General features: G+C 47.1%; 1 protein-coding gene and 1 long non-coding RNA gene across 4 annotated transcripts in view; one reads left to right on the top strand and one right to left on the bottom strand.

Moving 5' to 3' along the window:
- Positions 1-25,682, bottom strand: part of B9D2 (B9 domain containing 2) — a 36,440-nt gene that overhangs the window by 4,287 nt on the left and 6,471 nt on the right. For 2 of the 3 annotated variants that reach the window (XM_082231395.1, XM_082231394.1), the window contains exon 4: positions 18,051-18,857. The exons of the other annotated variant lie outside the window; for it this stretch is intronic. In XM_082231395.1, the coding sequence (XP_082087521.1) occupies positions 18,544-18,857 (314 nt within the window). In that variant the 3' untranslated portion in view covers positions 18,051-18,543. Of the gene's footprint in view, positions 1-18,050; positions 18,858-25,682 lie in introns of those variants that run through there. 3 annotated transcript variants of the gene reach the window in all.
- LOC309537056 overlaps positions 15,499-25,682 on the top strand; it is a 147,894-nt gene continuing 137,710 nt past the window's right edge. The window contains exon 1 of the long non-coding RNA XR_014221799.1: positions 15,499-16,608. This is a non-coding gene — a long non-coding RNA (uncharacterized lncRNA). The remainder of the gene's footprint in view (positions 16,609-25,682) is intronic.

Below are 25,682 nucleotides of genomic sequence, written 5' to 3'. Positions count from 1 at the left end.
CTTTTTGCGGCTTCGGCCTGTAACCAGATACCAGAGGGCTGGCTTCTCATCCTAGCCCTCCTGGGGTGGGTGGGTGGGTGTCCAGACACGCCACCCCCATATTTCCCAATTCAAGACGCCCCACCGCATGCCAAGCAAGCAAGCGGGCAATTCCAGCCGTGAGCTATTTCGGAGCAGCTGCGTCGGGCAGAGGGGAGTTGGCATTGTATTACGCCCAGAACGAACCCAAGCCACGTTACATGTGGCCAGATCCCATTTTGGGCTGCAGATTCACGGCGCTTTTGCGGGGCACCGGCTATAAAAGGACAGCTCCTCTCTCTCTCTCTCGCTCCTCATCCTGGGCCTGCAATCGCCTATTTCTAGCCTGGCTCCATCGCTCCTCATTCTCGTTCAGGAACATGGGAGTCTCGGCTGCAGAATACCTTGGTTGGATTCGTGCCACGGCCTTTTGCATTTCTTCCTTGTTTGTAAAAATAAAAAATTGAGACGCGGCGAGGGCCTGCGTCCGGTTTGCACATTGCACTACGCCGCGGTAGTGTTGCTATCAGATCGGTCCTTTCGCCTTAAGAGTCGAGGTCCTGTCCCGTTCCTGACCTCCTGCTCCGAGAGACCCAGAGAAAAGCACCGTAAAGTCCAAAAAGAACCTAGGAATGCATCGTTAAAAAATGAAATAAAAAAGTCCCAAGGGAGAAACAGATTGCAGAGAGGGAAGCTCAAAAAGAAAATATTGTTTCCGGTTTGCATGTGGGGTGAGAGATGGACATCAGAGCCTGGCCTGAGTCCAGTGGGCCAAGAGGAAGATTTTGAAAGAAGAGTCAACTAAGTCTCCCTTTAAAGCACATTCAAAGCGCATTTCGCCCCTCAAAGAATTCTGGGTTTTGTCATCTGTCCCTCACAGAGCTGCAATTCCCAGTAGTCCTGAAACTACAAATCCCAGAATTCTTTGAGGGGGGGAATGTGCTTTGAATGTGCTTTACAGCGCATACACAGCCTGAGTCATTATTCCCGAGGTTTGGGAGGGCAGTATGGGCTAGTGGTGAGATCACAGGATGGAGATGGAAGCTTAGTTGCTTTATTGTGGAGATGGGGGAACCTCGGGCTAAATGTGGCCCTCTGGAAGGCCAAAACTCTCCCCACCACCACCGCACACTGTTGTTCCCCAGGAGTTAGCGTTCGAAGCCATTCCTACATTGCCAGGGGTTGGACTAAATGACTCTTAAGGGCCCTTTCCAGCCCTACAATTCTATGCCATCTCTGAAGTTAATCTATAGCCGTCACAATTAGTTGCAGCTTACAGCTTTAGTCTCCCCACCATTTTGTCTAATCCCCCTTTTAAAGTAACCCTTTGTGGAATGTAAGAAAGTAAAAAAAACTTCTGGGAAATGATATATAATGAGATGAAAAAGATGTTGAAATATACATTCTTAAAAAAAACCAGAAGCATTTTTACTTGGTATTATAAGTGAGGATACTAATACACAGGATGTTAAATTGTTTTTATACGCAACAACAGCGGCAAGAGAATTGTTGGCCCAGAAATGGAAGCAAGAAGAAATACTGACGAAAGAAGAATGGCAGGCGAAATTAATGTACTACGCAGAATTGGATAAAATGAGAGGAAGGATTCGAAACCTGCGGGACCAGAGATTTACAGAAGACTGGAAGAAGTATACGAACTATTTGAAGAGCAACTGTAATCAACAAATTACGCTAGTAGGACTACAAGAAGTTTTGTAAGGAGAAATATATGAAATATTGCAAAGAAGAGAGATATTAGTTATGATGCTTAAATTTAATAGTGAAAGTAAGAAATGTAAATTAAATGAAAATATTGGAAAATTTTCAGATGTGATTGGTGGAAGTAAAAAAAAATTGTATAAGATATAAAAGTATGTTTAATAATTGTTGAAAATGTTATGTTAAAACACACACACACACACACATATATATAATATTATATATATATCTAAAGTAACCCTTTGTGGTAGCAAATTCAATAGTTTCCAACAGCTACTTGCTGGGAAAGGAAGAATTCCTGGCTTTGGGACTAAGGCCTCCATTTTTCCTCCTTTTTACTCTGGAGAGGCAAGATTTCAGAAGCAAAATTAAGAAAAGGAAAGTGGCCAGTCAAACTGGGATGCAGTTAAGAGGACTGTCGGAAGAATCGTAGAATCGCAGCTGGAAGGGAGCACGAGGGTCATCTAGCCCAACCCCCTGCCAATGAAGGAATCCTTTGCCCAACATGGGACTCGAACACAGAACCCTGAGATTAAGGGTTTCGTGTTCTACAGACAGAGGTAACCCAGAGAACACTGACGCTGGGATGGAAATGAATACGCAGCGCGTCCGAGCAGAAAGGTGCTGATTGCCAGGCTTTCAAGGTAGAAACCGGGACTGGCCTCTACTCCATGGGGAGTGAATTTGATATCCCAGGGCAAAAGGGTTTGATGGCAGTGCCATGGCGAGAAAATGCCATTCAACAGCCATTAGCTTTTCCAAACCTGTGGCTTTGGTGACCCCTGCTGGGCAGAGCCAGAACTCTTTTAATAATACTCTTTTTAATAATACAGTAATTTGACATTTTTTGCATTTTGTATATTTTAATACCGGACAACGTTTAAAGGGGTCCCTGGGGAAAGAAAATTCTGCCTTCAAAATATTCAGGTCTCTTTACTTGCATTGCCGTGTGTGTGTGTGTGTGTGTATATATACATATACATATACATATACCGTATATATATATATTTGTGTGTGTGTGTGTGTGTATATATGTGTGTGTATGTGTGTGTGTGTGTGTGTGTGTGTGTGTATATGTGAATAATTTTTACAAATTGAGATCAGCTTTTTAAAAATAATTCACCGCTATTGCCTCTGTTGAAAGGATAATGTAGTTTAAGAAGTAAAGCTGAATCTATAGCAAAATATGTTAAGGCTTTCACTTCAGAGATTGTAAAACCAAATTAAGACCATTGAAGGCTGCTTTTCCATATAAAACAGAGACATGGGGGAAATATAGCCAACTTCTGAAGTTAAGCTTTGTAAATGATGTAGGGAGGCTTGAAATCCAATATACATTTCCCAGGGAGCACACTCCATTGAAATCAGTAGGGCTTACTTCTGAGCAGACATGCATAGGATCTCATGACCCATTGTGCATTAATTTTTATTGTAGAGGAGCAACATATCACGGTCTTAAGGAAGGTTACGTTTCGGTTCTCCAAGTTTCTCATTTCCCCCATCTTAAATTCAGTTAAGTTTCCCCAACAATCTGCAAAAAGAATTTAAAAATCCTCATGAAAATTCATTAGAATTTTTGTACAAATTTATCCTAATAACCATATATTTGTATGTAGTTTTGACTAATATGAACATTTCTGCAAGCAATTTCCCTCAATAGATACATTTTTGCAAGCAATTTTCCCAAATATAGCACATTTTTGTATGTTATTTTCACTAATAAATGCATTTCCAACTGCACATTTTACCCTGGCATATGTATCTTTGAACACACTACTTGGCCAGAGAACTGCACTGAAAATTTTGGAGAAGAGCAAATTTTGAAGATTGGCTGTTTTGAATTGTATTGTGAATGTGGTAGGGTTCACCATTAAATGCGAACGGAATCAAACATCTTCCCCACCCATAAATTCGTAGGTGATTGGACCCTGGAGAAGTTAGGTCTTTATGTAGATCATCAGAGATCACCCACAGAACCTAGCAGGAAACTTATATCCTCTTGTTTCATGCTTCCAGCCAGCTGAGCTCTGCAATAGGCTTAAATTATGAATATGTATGAATCCACTAACCAAACACCATGAATATTTACCTATACTTTCCATCTCATAGACAAACACTGTTTTTACCCAGCGATTTATGGCCTTTGCTTTCGGAAAGCTTTGGACATTTGCAGCCCAGTTCTGTGCATGTTTACTCAGAAGTAATTCTGACTTCAAAATATGTGTGCATAGGATTATAGACCCGGGATCCCTTCCAATATCAGTAGACAGAGAGGCGCACGTAACCCTCAGACCGTAGAGTCAGAATACCCTCCCAAGATAGTGCAAAGGCTAGAGATTTTTTATTACTGCTGTGCACTGTTTGACGATTGGATCTCGCTGGAGTTTGAGTTTCCAAAAATCAGAGCATTGTAGAACAAGCTTTGAATGACAAGTAGCTGAATGTCAAAACGCCGCGGCGTGGGTCTCTAACGAGGTTCTACTCAAGAGTAGGTCTACTGAACTGAATGAACCTCAGTTAGTTGTGTCCCTAAATTTCAACGAATCTACTCTGAGTAAGAACAACATTAGCTACAACCCAATATTATTGCGATAGGGACACGGGTGGCGCTGTGGGTTAAACCACAGAGCCTAGGACTTGCCGATCAGAAGGTTGGCGGTTCGAATCCCCGCAACGGGGTGAGCTCCCGTTGCTCGGTCCCTGCTCCTGCCAACCTAGCAGTTTGAAAGCACGTCAAAGTGCAAGTAGATAAATAGGTACCGCTCCGGCGGTTTTCCGGGCGCTGCTCTGATTCGCCAGAAGCGGCTTAGTCATGCTGGCCACATGACCCAGAAGCTGTACGCTGGCTCCCTCGGCCAATAAAGCGAGATGAGCGCCACAACCCTAAAGTCGGCCACGACTGGACGTACAGTGGTGCCTCGCAAGACGAAATTAATTCGTTCCGCGAGTTTTTTTGTCTAGCGAATTTTTCGTCTTGCGAAGCACGGTGTCGGAAAAGTTTTGGAAAAGCTTCAAAAATCACCCAAAACCTCAAAAAAAGGCTACCACACCGCGTTCTATGAGTTGCTCCTCGAAGTCAAGTCGCAACTGTATTAACGGTGTTAAGAAAAAGGAAACAAACTTGCAAAAAGCGCAAGACGTTTTCGTCTTGCGAAGCAAGCCCATAGGGAAATTCGTCTTGCGAAGCAGCTCAAAAACTGCAAAACCCTTTCGTCTAGCGAGTTTTTCGTCTTGCGAGGCATTCGTCTTGCGGGGCACCACTGTAATGGTCAGGGGTCCCTTTACCTTTACTATTATTGCCTGGTGAAATGAATTTTTAAAGTTGTGCAGTGTGATCCTATGTGAAAGCAAGTTCTTTGGCTTACCCACCAAAATAGAGTGGAAGAATCCTAGAATCGGAAGCAACCACTAAGGAGCATATAGTCCATGGGTAGGGAAACTAAGGCCCGGGGGCTGGATCCAGCCCAATCACCTTCTAAATCCGGCCCGCAGATGGTCCAGGAATCAGCGTGTTTTTACAGGAGTAGAATATGCCCTTTTATTTAAAATGCATCTCTGGGGTATTTGTGGGGCATAGGAATTCCTTCATTCCCCCCACCCCAAATATAATCCGGCCCCCCACAAGGTCTGAGGGACAGTGGACTGGCCCCCTGCTGAAAAAAATTGCTGATCTAGTCCAACTCCGAGTGATGCAGAAATCTCAACTAAAGCACCCATGACAGATGGCCGTCCAACCTCTGCTTAAAAACCTCCAATATACGTGTTTTGTAGTCTTAGTCCATTAATTAAATCTGCATCTATTTGAATATTTTTTAAAGGGAAGTTTCTCGATTTCGAAATTTGAAAATCTTAATAGCACTTAAGTTTCTCCTCTTTTCACCCCTCAACCCTTCTCCACCCAACCCTAAGGAAACATGGACATAACCGGTTGATACCAACATTTACAAAGAAAAAGGAGTGAAGGTCACCTTGGTTACAAAACAAAAACATCTCCCCACAGATCCCCGTAAGCTTTTGGTGGTTTACATGCACATTCCTTTTTTGGTGTGTACGTGATGAAGTCTAACCAAGTGTTGGAAAAACCATTGAGTTTATTGTGTTTTCTTCTTTCACATACTTTGCCGGTTAGTTTTTCCATTAGAATCAAGTCCCAAACATATATAAACCGGAGTTCGAACAAATTCAAGTCCAAAGATCTCCTCGTAAATTCGAATAGGAGAATATAAATGGTTTCTTACTCGCTTTTATTTGCTTTTAAATAATGTGTGTCTGAGTCACAGCAGGCAACATCTTTAGAGAGTGCATCGTCCTTCCCTGCAGTTGTTACAAGAAAAACAAGGATATGTATTAAAAGTCATTTTAATGTGTAATTAGTTGGGTTGTATCTGACTAAATCATACTCCAAGTAAAATCTCTGATATGATCTCAAGTCTGTTAATTTCAGTGGGCCGACTCAGACCTAAGTTGGCTATAAAAAACCCCACCCAAATCTTCTGCACAATGAATTGTATTTTTGTCGATCAATATATTATTATTTTTTGCTTGATTAACACTAAACCTTAAGATCACAAGAATTGCCCTGTTGGATCAGATCAATAGCCCTTCTAGTTTGGCATCCTTTTTCTCACAGTGGCCAACCAGATCCCTTTGGGAAAGCCACAAACAGGATCCGAGCACAGATCCAGATCCCCTCCTGCGATTTCCGGCGACTGACATTCAAAAGCACTGCTGCCTCCAGCTCTGGCACAATTTCTGTTTGATTTAATGATCCTGAGTAACATCAGCAAAACTGGGCCACTTCATTGCTTGCCTCTAGAGAATTGATGAACAAATTAAAAAGCACAGGTCCCCATACTGATCTGTGGGAGACACCCACTTTCCCTCTCTCTCCAAGGTGGTCAGGGATCTGTTGGCAAGCATGTGTCTTGGGAGACAATGGAGTGTGCCTCCGGGGGTGAAAACAAACTGCTGTGTCAGCAGGACCAAGGAGACTTCCCTGGGGTGCAAGTCTGGGGAGTGTGTATGGGCTGCCCAGATGACAAGATCCCCCCCCCGGCCTCGCTGATGTGGTCCAAAAGAAAGCAGAGCAAAACATCTGGCAAGGCAGCAGAGGTTTAGGATCTGTTATGTACTGAGCCGAATCCTAGAACAATAGGATCCAGAATGCAGCAGTCTGATTGGTTCGCAGGAGCCACCCAATCCAGCTACAGGTGGAAGTGAATCAGCGACCTGATTGGCCTGCAGGAGCAGCCAATCAGGCTCCTGGGTGAAGTGAATCAGCAACCTGATTGGGCTGCAGGAGCAGCCAATCAGGCTCCTGGATGAAGTGAATCAGCAACCTGATTGGCCTGCGGGAGCAGCCCGAAATTAGCCAATCACGCGGGGCCCATTGTGCAAATAATGTATATATAGATAGACGTTTTGGGGAAAAGATTCATTCGTTGCTACTATGAGCTGAATAAAGAGCATGAAATTCACACTCAACTCAATGAGTATATTTCAGAATCAGAGTTTTCCTTCTCCTAAATGCACTCCCTTCCCAAGTGGACGAGCCCCGTGTGCCCCACACGTCCCTTGACAGCACGTGCGGAAACTGCCTTCTTGACTGTTGGACCCACTTTTGGTTTCGTCTGCTCAATCCACTGGAGCCTGTCTTCACACTCAGGGGAAGACCCTAACACATTGAAACCCATCGGCTCCCCTCACCTGGTTTAGCCAGCCAGTCAGACCGTTCCTCGGTTGTGGCTGCTGTCGCCTGCTGACAGCTTCTAGGAGCCCCAGGTGAGAGCTGAATGCAGGGTGCGGACCAAAGGGGGGCAAACTACCCCAGAAAGAGCATGATGTGTCCCCCACCAGAGGTCCTAAAGGGACCCCTGACACCCTCTATACTTTGGCCAGCTATCCGAACCCACAGAAGCAGCTGGTTGCTGCAGAAGGAAAGGCAAAATTTGTGAAATATTGGATGGTATACCTTGAACGAACCAAGTGGCCCGCTTCTCCGGTCTGTTGAAATTTTGCCATCTCCCCCCCCAAAAAAAGAGAGGTTCATCTGCCTTTAAGAACACAACAGGCCCAAAATCTATTTGTTGTGTTTCCTTTTTTTTAATTTAAATTTTATTAACATATAAAACACATCCATATACATTTACACAATACACATACACAACACACTACCTTATTTTCATAACATAAAACATACCTACATTACTCTATACAATACCTACCTATATTGTACATATCAACATACCTATACACCTACCCCACACGGACACCCACCAAGTGACATGAATTCCAGCCATTCTTGTTACACTACTTTATTTTTCCAACTAGCTTAAACACATTTCACTATTTCTTTAATCCCTTCTTCTGTCTTGACTTTACTCTCCTTTCACTCTAATCCTTTTCTGAATTCACTCAGTATCTGTCAGAAATTCTACTTTTCCCACATAAATTTTGATGTATTCCTTGAAGATAGCCCACTCCTTATTCACTTTTTGCACCATATCTCCTCTTATCCTCCCGGTTAGTTCGGCAATATGGAAATATTCCATCATTTTAGATAACCAGTCTGTTTTAGTTGGGACGCTGCTACTTTTCCAATTTTTGGCAATCAATAACCTGTGGGTTAAACCACAGAGCCTAGGACTTGCCAATCAGAAGGTCAGCGGTTCGAATCCCCGCGACGGGGTGAGCTCCCATTGCTCGGTCCCTGCTCCTGCCAACCTAGCAGTTCGAAAGCACATCAAAGTGCAAGTAGATAAATAGGTACTGCTCCGGCGGGAAGGTAAACGGTGTTTCCGTGCGCTGCTCTGGTTCGCCAGAAGCGGCTTAGTCATGCTGGCCACATGACCCGGAAGCTGTACGCCGGCTCCCTCGGCCAATAAAGCGAGATGAGCACCGCAACCCCAGAGTCGGCCACGACTGGACCTAATGGTCAGGGGCCCCTTTACCTTACCTTGCTGCTATAGCTGCATACATAAATATTGGTCTGACCGTTCTTTTTATTTTTATTTTTATTTTGTTTTTAAGTTGTAATCATTCAACTTGTTTTTATTATTGCTTGTAAGCCGCTCTGAGCCCGGCCTTGGCTGGGGAGGGCGGGGTATAAATAAAAAAATATTATTATTATTATTATTTCCTCTGACATGATGCCTAGGAGAAAGAATTCTGGGGTTTTTTTTCAAATGAAAATAACTGGTGCGTTTTCATTGCTGGCAGAAGCTGTACACATTGAGGGAATCCTAGCCTCCAGGAAACTCCATCTTTGAATGTGAAACATGGCACAGGGATGCAGTTTTCAGCACTGGCTCTCTGCACCCCGCTGAACACCTGGCTCTACCTGGGCTGTGCACCACTTGCGAGTTGGTGATGCCACACAGCTGCGCTGCTCTCCTCTACCCAACACCTCCACCCTTTAGGGGCCGCAACCAGGTGGTCCCGTCGCTGGCATCCTTCCTGGGTCAGGAGGATGCTGGGAAACGGACATGCTTTCCGGGATCCGGAGCAGGCCGAGGAATCCGGGAAGGTTCTGCAGTTCCTGTACTTTCACCCTCGATTAGGCTGAGCGGAGGCAAGCGCCCCTGGGCAGCCGGCCAGCCAGCCAGGACAGCAAAGCAAGACAGCCGCTTTGGGGAAGGAGAGCAGTGACCTGGAAAAGGCCTTCCAGGTAGGGGCCGGCTTCCAGCCAAGCCAAGATCCGAAGCAGCCAAACCAGGAGGCAGCTGCAAAGGCCGCAGAGATGGAAAAGCTCTAGAAAACGGAAAGACACATACACACACACACACACACACGGTTAAGGGTTTGGAGAAACGTCGGCCCAAGAAAAGGCTATGTGGGGGTCTTCGCCCCTGAATCCAAGCTGCTGGGAATCCCAAGTGGGAGGAGTGCTGACGTACCACCAAGCATCCTGATTTTCCTGGGAGTTCTGGAATTGCAAAATCCATCCTGGTTTCTGATTTGATCCCGGAACATCCCCATTTCCCCTGCCTGTGGTGCTGCCGCCAAGCTCAGGAAGGAGGAGCCAGGATTTGTCCCGAGTAGTGGTGGGAGCTACGGCTGCGAGGGAGCATCCTTTTGCCTCTCTACGGCCATTTCTGTTGGCCTCCTTCCTCAGGCAGCTCATAGCATCTGCTGGAGAGCAGGCGAGGAGAGGCCCGTATTCCCTGTGTGATGAGGGGCAGGCAGAGAACAGGACTGCCCTTTGTGGGAAGAAAGGGGAGCAAAGAAGATCACAAGAAGTCTTGATTTTTTTAAAAAAATAACGCTTTGTGCATCCATGTGTAATCTTGCCCCTTTCTAAAATTTATTTATTGGTGTGTGTGTGCTTTTCTTCTTGCAAACCTAAGGTAAAGGGACCCCTGACCATTAGGTCCAGTCGTGGCCGACTCTGGGGTTGCGGTGCTCATCTCGCTTTATTGGCCGAGGGAGCCGGCGTACAGCTTCCGGGTCATGTGGCCAGCATGACTAAGCCGCTTCTGGCGAACCAGAGCAGTGCACGGAAACGCTGTTTACCTTCCTTCCAGAGCGGTACCTATTTATCTACTTGCCCTTTGACGTGCTTTTGAACTGCTAGGTTGGCAGGAGCAGGGACCGAACAACGGGAGCTCACCCCATTGCTGGGATTCGAACCGCCAACCTTCTGATCAGCAAGCCCTAGGCTCTGTGGTTTAACCCACAGCGCCACCCGCATCCCACCTACCAAACCTACCAAAGAATAAATTAAAATAAAATTGGGATTATGGGGTTTTCTCAAGACAGTGAAGGGCGTTTGTGCTTTGTCCTACTTGTGTTGTGGTGACAGCACTCTCCCTTCTTCTGTGGCAGCAGGACCAAAAATATGGGGGCTCGAGGAGGGTCAGTTCGGGTGTGGTGCAAGAGAAATGTTCCTATTTTCATGAGGAATATTGGAGGGCATGCACTGTTGAGTTCTGGTCCGGCTCACAGCCTTCCCAGAGAGGTATCTTGTTGGCCACAATGAGAACAGGCTCCTAGACCAGGTGGGATTCTGGCTTGACCTATCGGGGCTGTTGTAATGTCCTTAAAAGACATGTGAAGACAGCAAAAGGCTGATAAAACAATGAACAAAGCGGGAAGGGAACCAATTCCCTCTCAAAACACATGAGTAGCGGTGATGACAGGAGTTGTAGTGCAGCCCAAGAACATTTGAAAAGTCCTTCTGCATGGATCACGCCTGTGGCTCATCCAGTCTAGCATCCCATTCTCACAGAAGAAGAAGAGTTTGGATTTGATATCCCGCCTTTCACTCCCTTTTAAGGAGTCTCAAAGCGGCTAACATTCTCCTTTCCCTTCCTCCCCCACAACAAACACTCTGTGAGGTGAGTGGGGCTGAGAGACTTCAGAGAAGTGTGACTGGCCCAAGGTCACCCAGCAGCTGCATGTGGAGGAGCGGGGAAGCGAACCCGGTTCACCAGATTACGAGTCTACCGCTCTTAACCACTACACCACACTGGCTCTCAATGGCCAACCAGGTGGGAAACCCCCAAAACAAGACCGGAATACAACATCTGGAAGGCCGCAGGTTCTCATTAGAACTGAGGGTCGCCTAACGAAAGGTTAGCAATATATTCAGGGACAATGAAAAGAAGCAGGTCTTCACTCAATGTGGAGTGCAAACTTATGGGATACACTGCCCCAGATGTGTTGAAGGTCACTGTTTTTTACGGTTCCCTACCCTGACCCACCTCCCACCTGGGGACACAGGGGCCATTCCATCCTGACCCACCTCCCACCTGGGGACACAGGGGCCATTCCATGCCCTTCCTCTGCCCATTTGGTTGGCACATCGTGTGCTCAGAGGACCTCATTTGGTACAGAGGCTGCCAGCTGCTGATTCCTACGCTAGGGATCCATTTCTGGTGAATTGCATCCTCCCCTCTGCCCCCCCCCCCCGAAAGAGCCTGGTGTGATGATAAAATAGCACGCCTGGAAGTTTCTGCAGAGTATCCGTCCTTCAAACAGCCCCTTGGAACAGGGGGAATTGCTAGTTTCCGACCAGGGCAGTTGGCAAAACAAACAACGGCAGAAGGCTCTGGGGGCGGGTGGGAAGGTAGCAGCGCTGCTTGACTTCCCTGTTTCGACCGAAGTCAAGCCACCCACATTTCCCCAGTGTGACTTAACAGTTGATCCACGTGGAAAGTTTAAGCAGGTGGGCGGGCCGGAGCCTGGCTCCCCCGGGGCCTTTCCCTACGGGAAGAATGGCCCCCTAAGTAACCAACTTCTGCTTGCGGTCCAGCTTACTCCCTTCTGTGGTCTGCTTCTTTCCTGGTCCTGCCGCTTCCTGGCCTGCGGCAGCGGCCTGACGCTAGAACTGTGCTGAAAATTCAATGCAAACACCCCTTCATTTCCCCCAACCATTCTGCATCAGTTAACGAGGAAAGAAACGATGCTTTAAAATTATCAGAGGGGAGAGAAGGCTCCCGATGAAACTCTCAGGTGTGCAGTGCAGGGTTCTCGATGCAAGGACTTTTCCTTCTGAGGTGGCACGGAAGGGTTCATGAGTGTCTTTCATTCTATAAATTGCTTGTCCCATGGTCTGCCCCCTTCCTGGGTGCCCATGCGTCAGTCAAAACCCAGGGAAAGACTTCATGGAGGTCAGGAAGTGCAGGCTGCAGAAAATGCTTGCAGGATAGAAAATTGCACGCACTCTGCCACTTTGCAATGATGAAATAGGCTTGAAATCCTGCACTGACCCCAAATTCTAAAGAAAGTGCCCCGAGAATGAAAACGCCACAAGGAATTTGCTCCCTTGAGATGTTACAGTGGGCATCAACATGGCTGGCTTTAACAGAAGATTAGACAGAAGCAGAAGACCAGCTGCAGGAATTACGCTGGCCTGTGAACGTAATAAAGTAGATTCATTCATTCAGTTGCAGGAAAGGATAAGTAGGTGCTGCTTGCAAGATGCTGGAGCAGACAGTCTTTGGCCTGATCCAGAATAGCTCTTATTATGTTCCTATTGCCAGATCCTTCTTCCGGATACAGAAGCATTGGAAGTATCTGGATCTATGGAATGCGAAACCCTTGCCTCCCGGTTTACACGAGAAACCTATACGCAGCCTTTTAGTATTTCGCCTCCAAAGTGGCTTAACAAACATACCTAAGCCAGTGCAAATGAACTGAGTTCAGCAGTACACGTTCGGAGTAGAGATGGTTAGGAATGCACTGCAAGAGATCAACAGCAGTAGCCACAGAGCTATAAACCCTACAGGCAGAGATTAAATAAGGATAAATCCAAAAGACGACAGAGGAGGCCGTTTCTGGTAGCTACCCAGTCTCTATTGATTATATTGGTGAGTTTGCTGGTTTTTATGGGAGGAGCCCGCCTAGAAACGCCATTCAAGGCTTCATAGTCTTATCCCCATTTTACAGCTGAGGGAAACTGAGGCTGACAGACACTGTGAACCACTCACAAGGTCACAAGGACAGTAGACAGAAACCGATCTCATCCTCTTATCTCTGGAGATGTAACACTGGCAAGTCCCAAAATAGCTTGGGAATTTCCTTAGCCCGATAAGCTGGGGCTGCTCAATGGAGACAGCCTTATCTCTGTCTTTGCAGCTGTAAAACATAAACCCTCAATTTACAAGAGACCACAGCCTCCCTCCGCAAGAGTCATGTGGAAACAAAAAGCGTTGACTGCACCAAACTTTGAAGAAGGGAAGTGGAAGTCTGACAGTCAGGTTTCTTCTGAATACTGCCTTTGGAGCAGCGTTGAGACTTGTGGGGGGGGGGTGCTGAGGACTTTCCACTGAGGTACCCCAAGTTAGACTCAAAGAGTCTTGGGCCATCTTAAAGGCTATAATACAATGTACTGTGGCACGAGGTTTTGTGGACTCAAGCCCACTTCCTCAGGTGTGTGAAATGAAATCTTAGCTGGCAGGTGCAGAAAAGAGAAAACTTTGAGGAGGTGGTGCGTAGCTAAATGGCAGGGAGATGCAAAAATTATGGTCGACGATAGCCAGGTTTGATTCTTCATTCTTGGAGATGAGTCAAGTTTAGGGTGTGTATACGTCTTTCGAAAGAACTAGGACCAGGTTTTTATTCTTAATAGCATCATCAGCTGCCTCCTTTCTCTTTGCCACCCTAAAACTCTTGGGACTTTTCAGGGCACCTTGATTTTCAGACCATATCAGGTTGTACTATTTTATCTCCACACCAGTGAAAAGATTCGGCTGTCGATTTCTACAGATTGCTACTGGTCTGCCACTAAGCTTTTCCACCCCCCTAGTCAGTTGACAACCCAGCAATGATGGCTAGTGATAGAGAATCGCAAGTTCTTCGTTGTATGTTTAATGTTTTGTGATCTGCTATGAGAGCTTATTTGATCAGGATAGAAACAGAGAAGACTACCTTCATTTCTTTTTGGGCAGTTTAGGTCCCTTCCTCTCTGCCTTTGTTGCTGATAAATTTTAAATAATAAAATTTAATTCTTACCCTTTCAAATGGGAAACATCAAATGAGTAGCAGCATATACACCAAACCTTTAAAGCACATTCAAATCACCCCCCCCAAATAATCCTGGGAATTATAGTTTGCTAAGGGTGCTTGTAATTGCAACTCTGTGCGAAGGTAAACTACAGTTCTCATGATTTTTATTTTGCAGGGGGAGGAATGGTCTTTGTGCTTTAAAAAGATGCTGCGTACACAGCCGCCATACCGGCAGATTTTTAAAAATTAAAGAAAGCATCACCCTAACATGCAGACAGGAATTAAGCAAGTGAAACTTTCCCTCCCTACTTGCATTTCCAGGCCAGGAAAATCTTAACATTTCTGTTTGCTAAATGAACTAAATTTCTGCTTGCCAGCCTGCTGTTAATGGCACAAGAAAGAGATGCGGGCCGTAGAACCAGGAGAAACCGTGAGACAGGGCGCCTGGGAAAAGTTTTCCAAAAACAAGAATTTCTGCTTGCCATGCAGCTATCAAATGTCTCTCTCCTTCCCCCGACTCTTGTTCTGAACTCCACGTTCACTTAAATGCAAAATGGGCATACCCTGTTCTCCTTTGCCAAGCACTGCATGCTATATTTTTTTTTAAGGGGGTGGAATGATGGAGAAGAAAGGGATCTTTCCCCTTGAACATCACAGTCTTTGTCCTGGAGAAGGGAACTTGCAGGGCAGCTGATTTGACCATGTATGTGGGACGAGATGGGATGAGGAGCTGGAGTCAAAGCTTCTTTGATCCTGCGAGGAAGAGAAGCTTAAAAATAGACTCTTCCTGTACCATAGAAAGATGCTGTGTCAGTGTCAGACGGCTGCAAATATGGGACTTCGTTTTGGGGTGTGTCTGTGGCCTGTGCCAGTTTGCTTTCAGAGAGAGGGAGAGAACGCCTGCAGAGGGCTGGAGCTGAACCAGAGAGCCCTGGGTTCAAATCCCCACTCGGATGGAAACTCGCTAGATGGCCAAAGCATCCTTTTTCTCTCTCTTAACCTACCTTACTAGGAAATCCGCGGCCAGGTTATGGGAAGAAAGTTAGGAAGCCCCTAAGGAAATAAAAAGCACCACTTTATGTCCCATTGCTTTTAAACTCTGGAATGGAAGTCCCAGTCAATTTAGCGCAGAATTTACTTCTGACTAAACACACAGAGGGATGCGGGTGGCGCTGTGGTCTAAACCACAGAGCCTAGGGCTTGCTGATCAGAAGGTTGACGGTTCGAATCCCCTCGACAGAGTGAACTCCCGTTGCTCGGTCCCTGCTCCTGCCAACCTAGCAGTTTGAAAGCACGTCAAAGTGCAAGTAGATAAATAGGTACCGCTCTGGCGGGAAGGTAAACGGCGTTTCTGTGTGCTGCTCTGGTTCGGCAGAAGCGGCTTAGTCATGCTGGCCACATGACCCGGAAGCTGTCTGCAGACAAATGCTGGCTCCGTCGGCCTATAGAGTGAGATGAGCGCCGCAACCCCAGAGTCGTCCGCGACTGGACCTAATGGTCAGGGGTTCCTTTACTTTTACCCGGGAGACTAGGTCCAATAACGGTATTAGATATGGCTGCTCTGAGTACCAGGGATGGAGGATAAAGTCTGAGGCATGTGGCCATCATGCCTTGCTCGTATCTCTCAATATTTAGGCTGCTGCTTTTGGACGATTTTTGAAGCCCCTCTACACTGGTGTTGTTTTTGCAGGCAAATTCTGCAACATGCCATTGACCCAAGAATAGTGCGTTAGCAGTGAACATCCCCCTGGACCACACACACACACACCATTCCACTTGAATAGTTGTTCTGCAATGCTTTCCGAATGGTCTCGCTGCCCAGAGCGGCATTTTTAGGCTACGGCACAACCAATGCAACACACATGGAGAACTCACCGCATGAAAAGTTACAGGGTTTCAGCTGGAAGCTCTGGGAACATGCATGGATTGTAAACAAAGCATGCATCTCCATCCTGAAAAAAACTGCTGTCGCGAGCAGAACTGAAAGTGGGATCGCGTGTAACTGCCTAGACACCAACAAAACGTCATGAACGCACAATAAAATGACCGTCTACAGGCAGGGGACGCGGGTGGCGCTGTGGGTAAAACCTCGGCGCCTAGGACTTGCCGATCGCATGGTCGGTGGTTCGAATCCCCGCTGCGGGGTGCGCTCCCGTCGTTCGGTCCCAGAGCCTGCCAACCTAGCAGTTCGAAAGCACCCCCGGGTGCAAGTAGATAAATAGGGACCGCTTACCAGCGGGAAGGTAAACGGCGTTCCGTGTGCTGCGCTGGCTCGCCAGATGCAGCTTGTCACGCTGGCCACGTGACCCGGAAGTGTCTGCGGACAGCGCTGGCTCCCGACCTATAGAGTGAGATGAGCGCACAACCCTAGAGTCTGGCAAGACTGGCCCGTACGGGCAGGGGTACCTTTACCTTTTACAGGTAGTTCTTAAACTCAGTGGTTGAAGCTGGAGTTTCTTGCTGTGAGCTCAACTCTACTCCCCCAATTTCTCTTCTACATCTCCCCATTCTGAGCACCAAGCTGACACTTGATGCCAAGGATTATTCCAGGCAGACTCCATGGTGGATCACGGTTGTGTACCATATTTTTCGCTCTATAAGACGCACCAGACCATAAGACGCACCTAGTTTTTGGAGGAGGAAAACAAGAAAAAAAATATTCTGAATCTCAGAAGCCAGAACAGCAAGAGGGATCGCTGCGCAGTGAAAGCAGCAATCCCTCTTGCTGTTCTGGCTTCTGGGATAGCTGCGCAGCCTGCATTCGCTCCATAAGACGCACACACATTTCCCCTTACTTTTCAGGAGGGAAAAAGTGAGTCTTATAGAGCAAAAAATACGGTAATTTTAAGGAAAGGGACTATGGAATTGCTGGTTGCTGCTAGATGATACACATGCAAACTGGAGAGGGGTCTGGTGCATTTTTGGAAAGATTCAACGCATTCCTCTGCCGGCCACAAGGAAGGTGAACCCTGCCTCTCTCCCCCAAAACTATTTGCAGGCGGCTTTAATCCGAAACTTCCTTCTGACCAGGCATTCCTGCCGCCTCTTACTGCCAGCTCTCCAGCTGAGGCAGGAATGGCACTGGAGCCAGAACAAAGGCCTGCTATTTTTACATCCACAGCTTTGCAAATACCTGTCGGATGGACCAAGTGCGGGAACCACAGCCAGGGCAGCGTGGCGGCTCGATTGCTCACTGGGAGAACTAGGCATTGTGGGAAATCAAAATGGCGGCTCCCATGTCCAGCTGGCTGGTGAAGATTTAGCCCACCGGGGTGTGGTGAAAAGGCTCTTTGCTTAAAGTCTTGTCAGATGTGGGGTCAGCTATCCCAGTTTGAAGCATCAATTGTTTCAATTTTTCTCAGGCAGAGCATTACCCAAGAGGTACTGGAAGGAAATGATTTAAAATTATCGTTTAGTGATTATTATAGATAGATAAAAGAGGATTTACTTATTTTGTGGATAGGCTACAGCAATATATAAAAGTCTTAGCAGAAATTGGTGCTTGTACAGTCAATGTGAAGGAGAAAGGATGAAATATTGTAATATCGTTTTAAAAAATTGAATATTGAAATGAAAGTTGGGAAAGCTAACGTACTTGGAGCAGCAGTGGACGGAGAGAAAAAGAAGGAACATCTGAGGGTGCGAAATCAGCTTTTACATTTGTATTAAATGTGGTGACAATTTGTTAAAAATTATGGAAAATCAATAAAAAATAATTGGCAAAAAAGCACCTATTGCCCAGCGTACCGCCTCACTCTGCTTTGTGCCCAGACTCGGCCTACTATGATGGTGTGTCTGTGCAGCTGGGATAGCCACCAAGCAACCAGGGTGCCAAGTTCTCGTTCCCACAAGCACTACGCAAAACCTTGTGGAGGAAAAAAGAAAACCATTTAATGCAAACGGGAAAAAGAACAGCCTTTATAGAAATAAAGTTGTACACTGCCAGTGATTCAGGAGCACTGGGAACAGAGGTCCTGTCTGCAACATGGGCAAACTCCTCCAGACAAAAAAATCTGACCGAAAAAGAGATTTTACAGCACCCCCCAAAAAAGGGGTCGCAACGGATCTTGCTTGCGAGGTGCTCCGCTTAGATGAGGACCCACAAGATCTGCCTCCTGACCCATTCGGGCTAAGCGCCAATCGCTCGTCCTCTTTCCTCTCCCCGAACTGGAGATGCTAAACTCAGGACATTTGGCTCATAGGTTCCGCACTTTGGCTGCCGGCGAAATGGAGCTGCCCTTCGGCTCCCGAATGCAGAAGTCTTCCCTTCCCAAGCGGTGAGGGTCCCAGTCTTTGGAACGAATGGGAAGGAGCCGTAACGGCGGCAAGGGGGCAGCCCTGGCCGGGGTGGGGAGGACCTCAGCACTCAACGCCGTAGCGGTCGAAGTTCCGGAGGATGACGGCCAGTTGGAGGTGGACGGTGCCCATGGCGCAGGTCTGCAGGCGGTAGCGGTCGGCCCCCGTGTAGATCAGGTCGGTGTTGAGCAGCTGGGGGCCCCCTCCCACAAAAAGCTGGGAGAGCTGTTCCTGCCACGAGCCCAGGGGGCGCCAGGTGACGCAGTCCAGCTGGTGGGAGCCGGGGGTGGAAGGCACGTGGCAGAAGCCGTACCCGTACAGCTCCGTGCGCCCAAAGGAGTCCTGGTGCCACACCTGAACGTGCAGCTTGGGCCAGCCTGGCAGGGAAAAAGAGAAAGGAAGGGTCGTTTCTCTACGCAGCCATGGCAGCCCAAATGGTATACCATATTTGTCGCTCTATAAGACGCACCAGACCACAAGAAGCGCCTAGTTTTTGGAGGAGGAAAACAAGGAAAAAAATATTCTGAATCTCAGAAGCCAGAACAGCAAGAGGGATTGCTGTGCAGTGAAAGCAGCAATCCCTCTTGCTGTTGTGGCTTCTGGGATAGCTGTGCAGCCTGCATTCGCTCCATAAGATGCACACACATTTCCCCTTACTTTTTAGGAGGGAAAAAGTGAGTCTTATAGAGCAAAAAATACGGTATGTACCAGAAACGGAGGGAAGGGAGCAGGACCAACGAAGGAGGAGTGGCAGACGAAAACGGTGGAAGGTGCACAATCGCCCAGCTTAACCAGCAGAATAGGAGAGCCAGAGGAAAGGGTATTTATGGAAGACTGGAAAATGTTTGTAGAATACTCGAAGAATCATTGCAAACAGGTTAGGGCGTTAGCAGGATGGGAGTAAATTCAGCAGTAAAAATTGCATTGAGATAAAATGAGAAAGGGGAAATATACCGTATTTTTCTGTGTATAAGAGGCCCCCGTGTGTAAGACGACCCCAATTTTTTGGGACTCCTAATTGAGAAAATGGGACGCAGGTGGCGCTGTGGGTTAAACCACAGAGCCTAGGACTTGCTGATCAGATGGTTAGTGGTTTGAATCCCCACGACGGGGTGAGCTCCTGTTGCTCAGTCCCGGCTCCTGCCAACCTAGCAGCTCGAAAGCACCTCAAAGTGCAAGTAGATAAATAGGTACCGCTCCGGCGGGAAGGTGAACAGTGTTTCCGTGCGCTGCTCTGGTTCGCCAGAAGCGGCTTAGTCATGCTGGCCACATGACCCGGAAGCTGTACGCCGGCTCCCTTGGCCAATAAAGCAAGATGAGCGCCGCAACCCCAGAGTCGGCCACGACTGGACCTAACGGTCAGGGGTCCCTTTACCTTTACTAAAATGAGAAAGGGGAAATCTGGAGTGCCGTATTTTTCCGTGTATAACACGCCCCCGTGCATAAGACGCCCCCGATTTTTTGGGACTCCTGATTGAGGAAATGGGGGAAGAGTGCCCAGACTGGAGGAGGGCAAATGCTGTCCCTATTTTCAAAAAGGGGAAAAGAGAGGACCCAAATAATTACCGCCCAGTCAGTCTGACATCAATAGCAGGGAAGATTCTGGAGCAGATCATTAAGCAAACAGTCTGTGAGCACCTAGAAAGGAATGCTGTGATCACCAATAGTCAGCATGGATTTCTGAAAAATAAGTCATGTCAGACTAACCTGATCTCGTTTTTTGACAGAATTACAAGCCTGGTAGATGAAGGGAACGCAGTGGATGTAGCCTACCTTGATTTCAGCAAGGCATTTGACAAGGTGCCCCATGATATTCTTGTAAAGAAGCTGGTAAAATGCGGTCTTGACTATGCTACCACTCAGTGGATTTGTAACTGGCTGACTGACCGAACCCAAAGGGTGCTCATCAATGGTTCCTCTTCATCCTGGAGAAGAGTGACTAGTGGGGTGCCACAGGGTTCTGTCTTGGGCCCGGTCTTATTCAACATCTTTATCAACGACTTGGATGATGGACTCAAGGGCATCCTGATCAAATTTGCAGATGACACCAACCTGGGAGGGGTGGCTAACACCCCAGAGGACAGGATCACACTTCAAAACGACCTTGACAGATTAGAGAACTGGGCAAAAACAAACAAGATGAATTTTAACAGGGAGAAATGTAAAGTATTGCACTTGGGCAAAAAAAATGAGAGGCACAAATACAAGATGGGTGACACCTGGCTTGAGAGCAGTACATGTGAAAAGGATCTAGGAGTCTTGGTTGACCACAAACTTGACATGAGCCAACAGTGTGACGCGGCAGCTAAAAAAGCCAATGCAATTCTGGGCTGCATCAATAGGAGTATAGCATCTAGATCAAGGGAAGTAATAGTGCCACTGTATTCTGCTCTGGTCAGACCTCACCTGGAGTACTGTGTCCAGTTCTGGGCACCACAATTCAAGAAGGACACTGACAAACTGGAACGTGTCCAGAGGAGGGCAACCAAAATGGTCAAGGGCCTGGAAACGATGCCTTATGAGGAACGGCTAAGGGAGCTGGGCATGTTTAGCCTGGAGAAGAGGAGGTTAAGGGGTGATATGATAGCCATGTTCAAATATATAAAAGGATGTCACATAGAGGAGGGAGAAAGGTTGTTTTCTGCTGCTCCGGAGAAGCGGACACGGAGCAATGGATCCAAACTACAAGAAAGAAGATTCTACCTAAACATTAGGAAGAACTTCCTGACAGTAAGAGCTGTTCGACAGTGGAATTTGCTGCCAAGGAGTGTGGTGGAGTCTCCTTCTTTGGAGGTCTTTAAGCAGAGGCTTGACAACCATATGTCAGAAGTGCTCTGATGGTGTTTCCTGCTTGGCAGGGGGTTGGACTCGATGGCCCTTGTGGTCTCTTCCAACTCTATGATTCTATGATTCTATGATTCTAAGCTTTTTTGGGGAGGGATTGTCGACAATCACTCACCCACCTGACCCCGCTGCCAATTGCATACATCAACGAAGCCACCAATCACCCGTCCAACCTCTGCTCTATCTGTGTATAAGACAATCCCCATTTTTTAGCATTTCTATTGAATAAAAAAACCTCGTCTTGTACACACAAAAATATTGTAATTAGAATATGCAGCAGTAAGGGGTAATCAGAAGGAAGAATGGAAGGTGGGAAGGGAAGTCTTATGTTTAATTCAATATAGTCGTACCTTGGAAGTTGAACGGAATCCGTTCCGGAAGTCTTTTCGACTTCCAAAACGTTTGGAAACCAAAGCGCAGCTTCTGATTGGTTGCAGGAGGCTTCAGCTTCCAAAAATAGTTCACAAACCGGAACACTCACTTCTGGGTTTGTGGCGTTCGGGAGCCAAAACGTTTGAGAACTAAGCTGTTCAAAAACCAAGGTATGACTGTATTGTGTTTGGTTTATGTGATTGTGAAAAATTATAAATAAAAGTTGTTTTGGAAAAAGGGAAAAGGAAGGAAGGATAGCAATTTAAGTTTCCGAAGCATCCCACCATTTCATCTCGGTAGCGATGTTGGGAGGATTTAGATGGAAGCAGACACTACTGATGTTCACTACCCGTACCATGTAGAGGCAGTATGGTGTAATGGTTAGAGTGCTGCACTAAGACTTGAGACTCCGGGGTTCAAATCCCCACTCGGCCCTGAAGCTCACAGGGTGACCTTGGGCCACTCATTCATTCTCAGCCCAACCTATCTCGCAGGGCTGTTGTTGTGAGGATAACACGGGGAGGCGGAGAACGAGGCATGCCGCCTTGAGCTCCTTGAAGGAAAGGTGGGATATATAAAAGCTAAATAAGATGAAATAAATAAATGCCCTTGCACTGAAATGGTGCAGAACAATGTAATCAATTATATGAGATTCTGCTACAGCAGGACCAGCAATGTAGTTTTTGTTGGAAGCTGAACTGCAGTGGCGCAGAAACAGCGCTGCGTGCGATGAAGATGGCTTGGAAGAGAAATCAATGCCTTTGTATATTTTCTCTGCCTCCTGGTAACCCTTACAACAGCTTGGAAGGGATTACATGGTTATAACATTCCTGCCCCCTTTGGTGGAGGCAGAGAGGACAGTGGCTTTTCTCAGGTTGCCCAGCAAGTTCCCAGCCAAGTCGAGATTTGAATCAGAAGCTTCCTGGATCGCGATCCCAACCACTCTGCTACACCGGGTTCGGGAACAAGGTTGCAGCATCAGCCAGAGGACATAGCTAGCATTCCTTAGAAGCAAAAAGAGCTCCGCCCCCAGAGGTGGAGGTTCTGTGCTATATTTTCTGTAATCTTAGGGTTGGAGTCTACCATTAAAACTGAAACCTAAAATTCGTCTGAGCATTACGGAAGTACCACGGAGTTAAATTGGCATCTTATCTCCCTATAAAAAAATCACAACGTAGAGGAATAGCATTTCTCAAGTTTCAACTGAACCATTTTTGAAAGGATGTTACAGAATGGTCTATCTGAATTAAGGGAATGCAGGCAGGCTGTTGTTATTTAACGCAAAGAATACAGTGGTACCTCTGGTTGTGAACGGGATCTGTTCCGGAGCCTCGTTCGCAACCTGAAAGGAACGCAACCCGCGTCTGTTGCGCAGGTCGCGATTCGCCGCTTCAGCGCATGCGCGTCATGTCATTTTGCTCATCTGCACATGCGCGAGCGGTGAAACCTGGAAGTAACCCTTTCCAGTACTTCTGGGTCGCTGCGGGACGCAACCTGAAAAGACGTAACCTAAACCGAACATAACAAGAGGTACGACTGTAGTTAATAATCAGGGTAAAGGCTCTGGGGTTGCGCGCTCATCTCGCTCTATAGGCAGAGGGAGCGGGCGTTTGTCCGCAGACAGCTTCCAGGTCATGTGGCCAGCATGACTAAGCCGCTTCTGGCGAACCAGAGCAGAGCACGGAAACGGCATTTACCTTCCCGCCAGAGCGGTACCTATTTATCTACTTGCACTTTGACGTGCTTTCGAATTGCTAGGTGGGCAGGAGCTGGGACCGAGCAACAGGAGCTCACCCCGTCGCAGGGATTCGAACCCCCGACCTTCTGATCGACAAACCCTAGGCTTAGTGGTTTAGACCACAGCACCACCCGCGTCCCATCTAATATTCAGGGTATTTCTTTCTTAATATAATAGCATCCATGCACACAGATTGTGGAGGGAATACGACACTATTTCTGCCACAGCAAAAACAGAATCTTTAAAGATATGTGTGTTTGTTTGTGTGTGTGTGTATGTGTGTGTGTGGCATCAACATTTGAGGACCAGGGTCCCGTTAGGACAGAGGCATGAAGACTTCTCGGTTGACAGATATATAAATGGAGAAAAGGAAGTCTGGAACACTGGGGCCCCAAAGGACACAAACAGCAGGAGGCCTGTCGCATTGCTACGTGGTGTCCAAATGTATATGAGACAAGACCAGAGTTTCAAAGTCATAACCAGTGAGTGTGGCACTTCACCACAGAATAGAATAGCTTGATCTAAAAGGACAGGTCTCTGCCCCAAGGAGCTTGCAAACCACGACACTGAATACTTGGACATAGAAAAAAAAGATTTTGACACTCCTATTGTGGCTAAGGAACTGTTAAAGAAACAGGAAGAAGAGCAAGGAAAAAATGGACAATTCTCATGATGGAAGGATACAGAATGAGGAGTCCTGCAAGGGTCAGTATCTGGACTTGTGCTTTCCAACGATCTAAAGTTGGGGGTGGCAGTGAGGTAGCCATTGATACTAAATCATTCACGGTAGTTTAAACAGGAGAGATGGTGAAGAGGTCCAAAACGACTTCCCCAAACTCAGGGCTTATTCACACCCACACTTTTCCTCCACTCTTTCCAGGCACGGTCCGTGATTTAAAGCTCTGAACACTGTTTTTCCCTTTTGCTTCAGAGCTTTCCCTGTGAAAATCCGCTCTTTAAAGCTCAATCAGAGCAAACGGCCATCCGTGGGGAACCCAAACTGATGTTTGCTCCGATGGAGCACTGAAGATTGGGAAACTGGTGTATCTGACTAGGCACTGTGGAGTGCATGATGCTGGCCTGATCTGGCAGGTTCTTAATAATTCAGTGTGCGGATAACAATGGTGATTTACCATAAAGAGCTGTTTGGCGGCGTCTGTGAAGTGACATGAGCTTGCAGAAAGCACTCAACCGATGCTAATTATTATTATTATTATTATTATTATTAAGTCAGAGTCTGGCTCCTCCAAGCACTCGTTAGGCTCCATCCTCCTTCTCCTCTCTTTCTTTCTTTCTTTCTTTTTTTCTTTCTCTCTCTCTCTCTCCTGCTCCCGCCACCATCTCCCCCTGTCAATCCGGAGTTCGTATTTCAACATTAGCCAAGGTCTGGCTGGCCGGGGGTGGCGGTGGGGTTATATATATGTGTGTGTGTGTATTTTTTATCTCTTCGCCTGAGCACTGTGTTCCCAGCAATAAAGGGAACCGGGGAAGCATGATTTATTAATTATGTGGAGTCTCGTCAGCCGGGAAGAAAAGGAAGCGGCGGGAGACGTTCGGCAGCTTTTTCGCATCAATCCATTCCTCTGTCCCCCCCCCCCCCGCTTGGTCCTTCCTTGCCCCCACCTTTCCGGTCCAGCTCAGCTCAGCTCAGCTGAAGCGCAGCCTAGAAAAGGCAGCAATGAGAAGCCCACGCAAATCAAACCGGCTTTGCAGCACGCACACAAAAAAAGCCGGCCGCTCCGACAATTAATCCCCTGCCATTCCAAACGGCTTCCCTTCACTGGCTGGCTTCTGAGCTCTTTTGTCTGATGGAGCAGTTTACCATAGCTACGGATTAATTTCCTTTCAGGAAGCCAATTATATCAAATGTACACGGGTGGCGATGTGGATTAAACCACAGAGCCTAGGACTTGCTGATCAGAAGGTTGGTGGTTCGAATCCCTACGACGGGGTGAGCTCCCGTTGCTTGGTCCCTGCTCCTGCCAACCTAGCAGTTCGAAAGCACCTCAAAGTGCAAGTAGATAAATAGGTACAGTGGTGCCCCGCAAGACGAATGCCTCGCAAGACGGAAAACTCGCTAGACGAAAGAGTTTTCCGTTTTGGAGGTGCTTCGCAAAATGAATCTCCTATGGGCTTGCTTCGCAAGACGAAAATGTCTTGCGAGTTCCTGCAGGGTTCCCCCCCCCTTTTTCTAAGCCGCTAAGCCGCTTATCAGCTGATCCGATAAGCCGATAAGCCGCTAAAAGTC

This window comes from Podarcis vaucheri, assembly GCF_965113315.1.
Source record: "Podarcis vaucheri genome assembly, chromosome: 7".
Lineage (NCBI taxonomy): Eukaryota > Metazoa > Chordata > Lepidosauria > Squamata > Lacertidae > Podarcis > Podarcis vaucheri.
The sequence above is the reverse complement of the archived record's forward strand: the minus strand, read 5'-3'. Positions and strand labels throughout refer to the sequence as shown.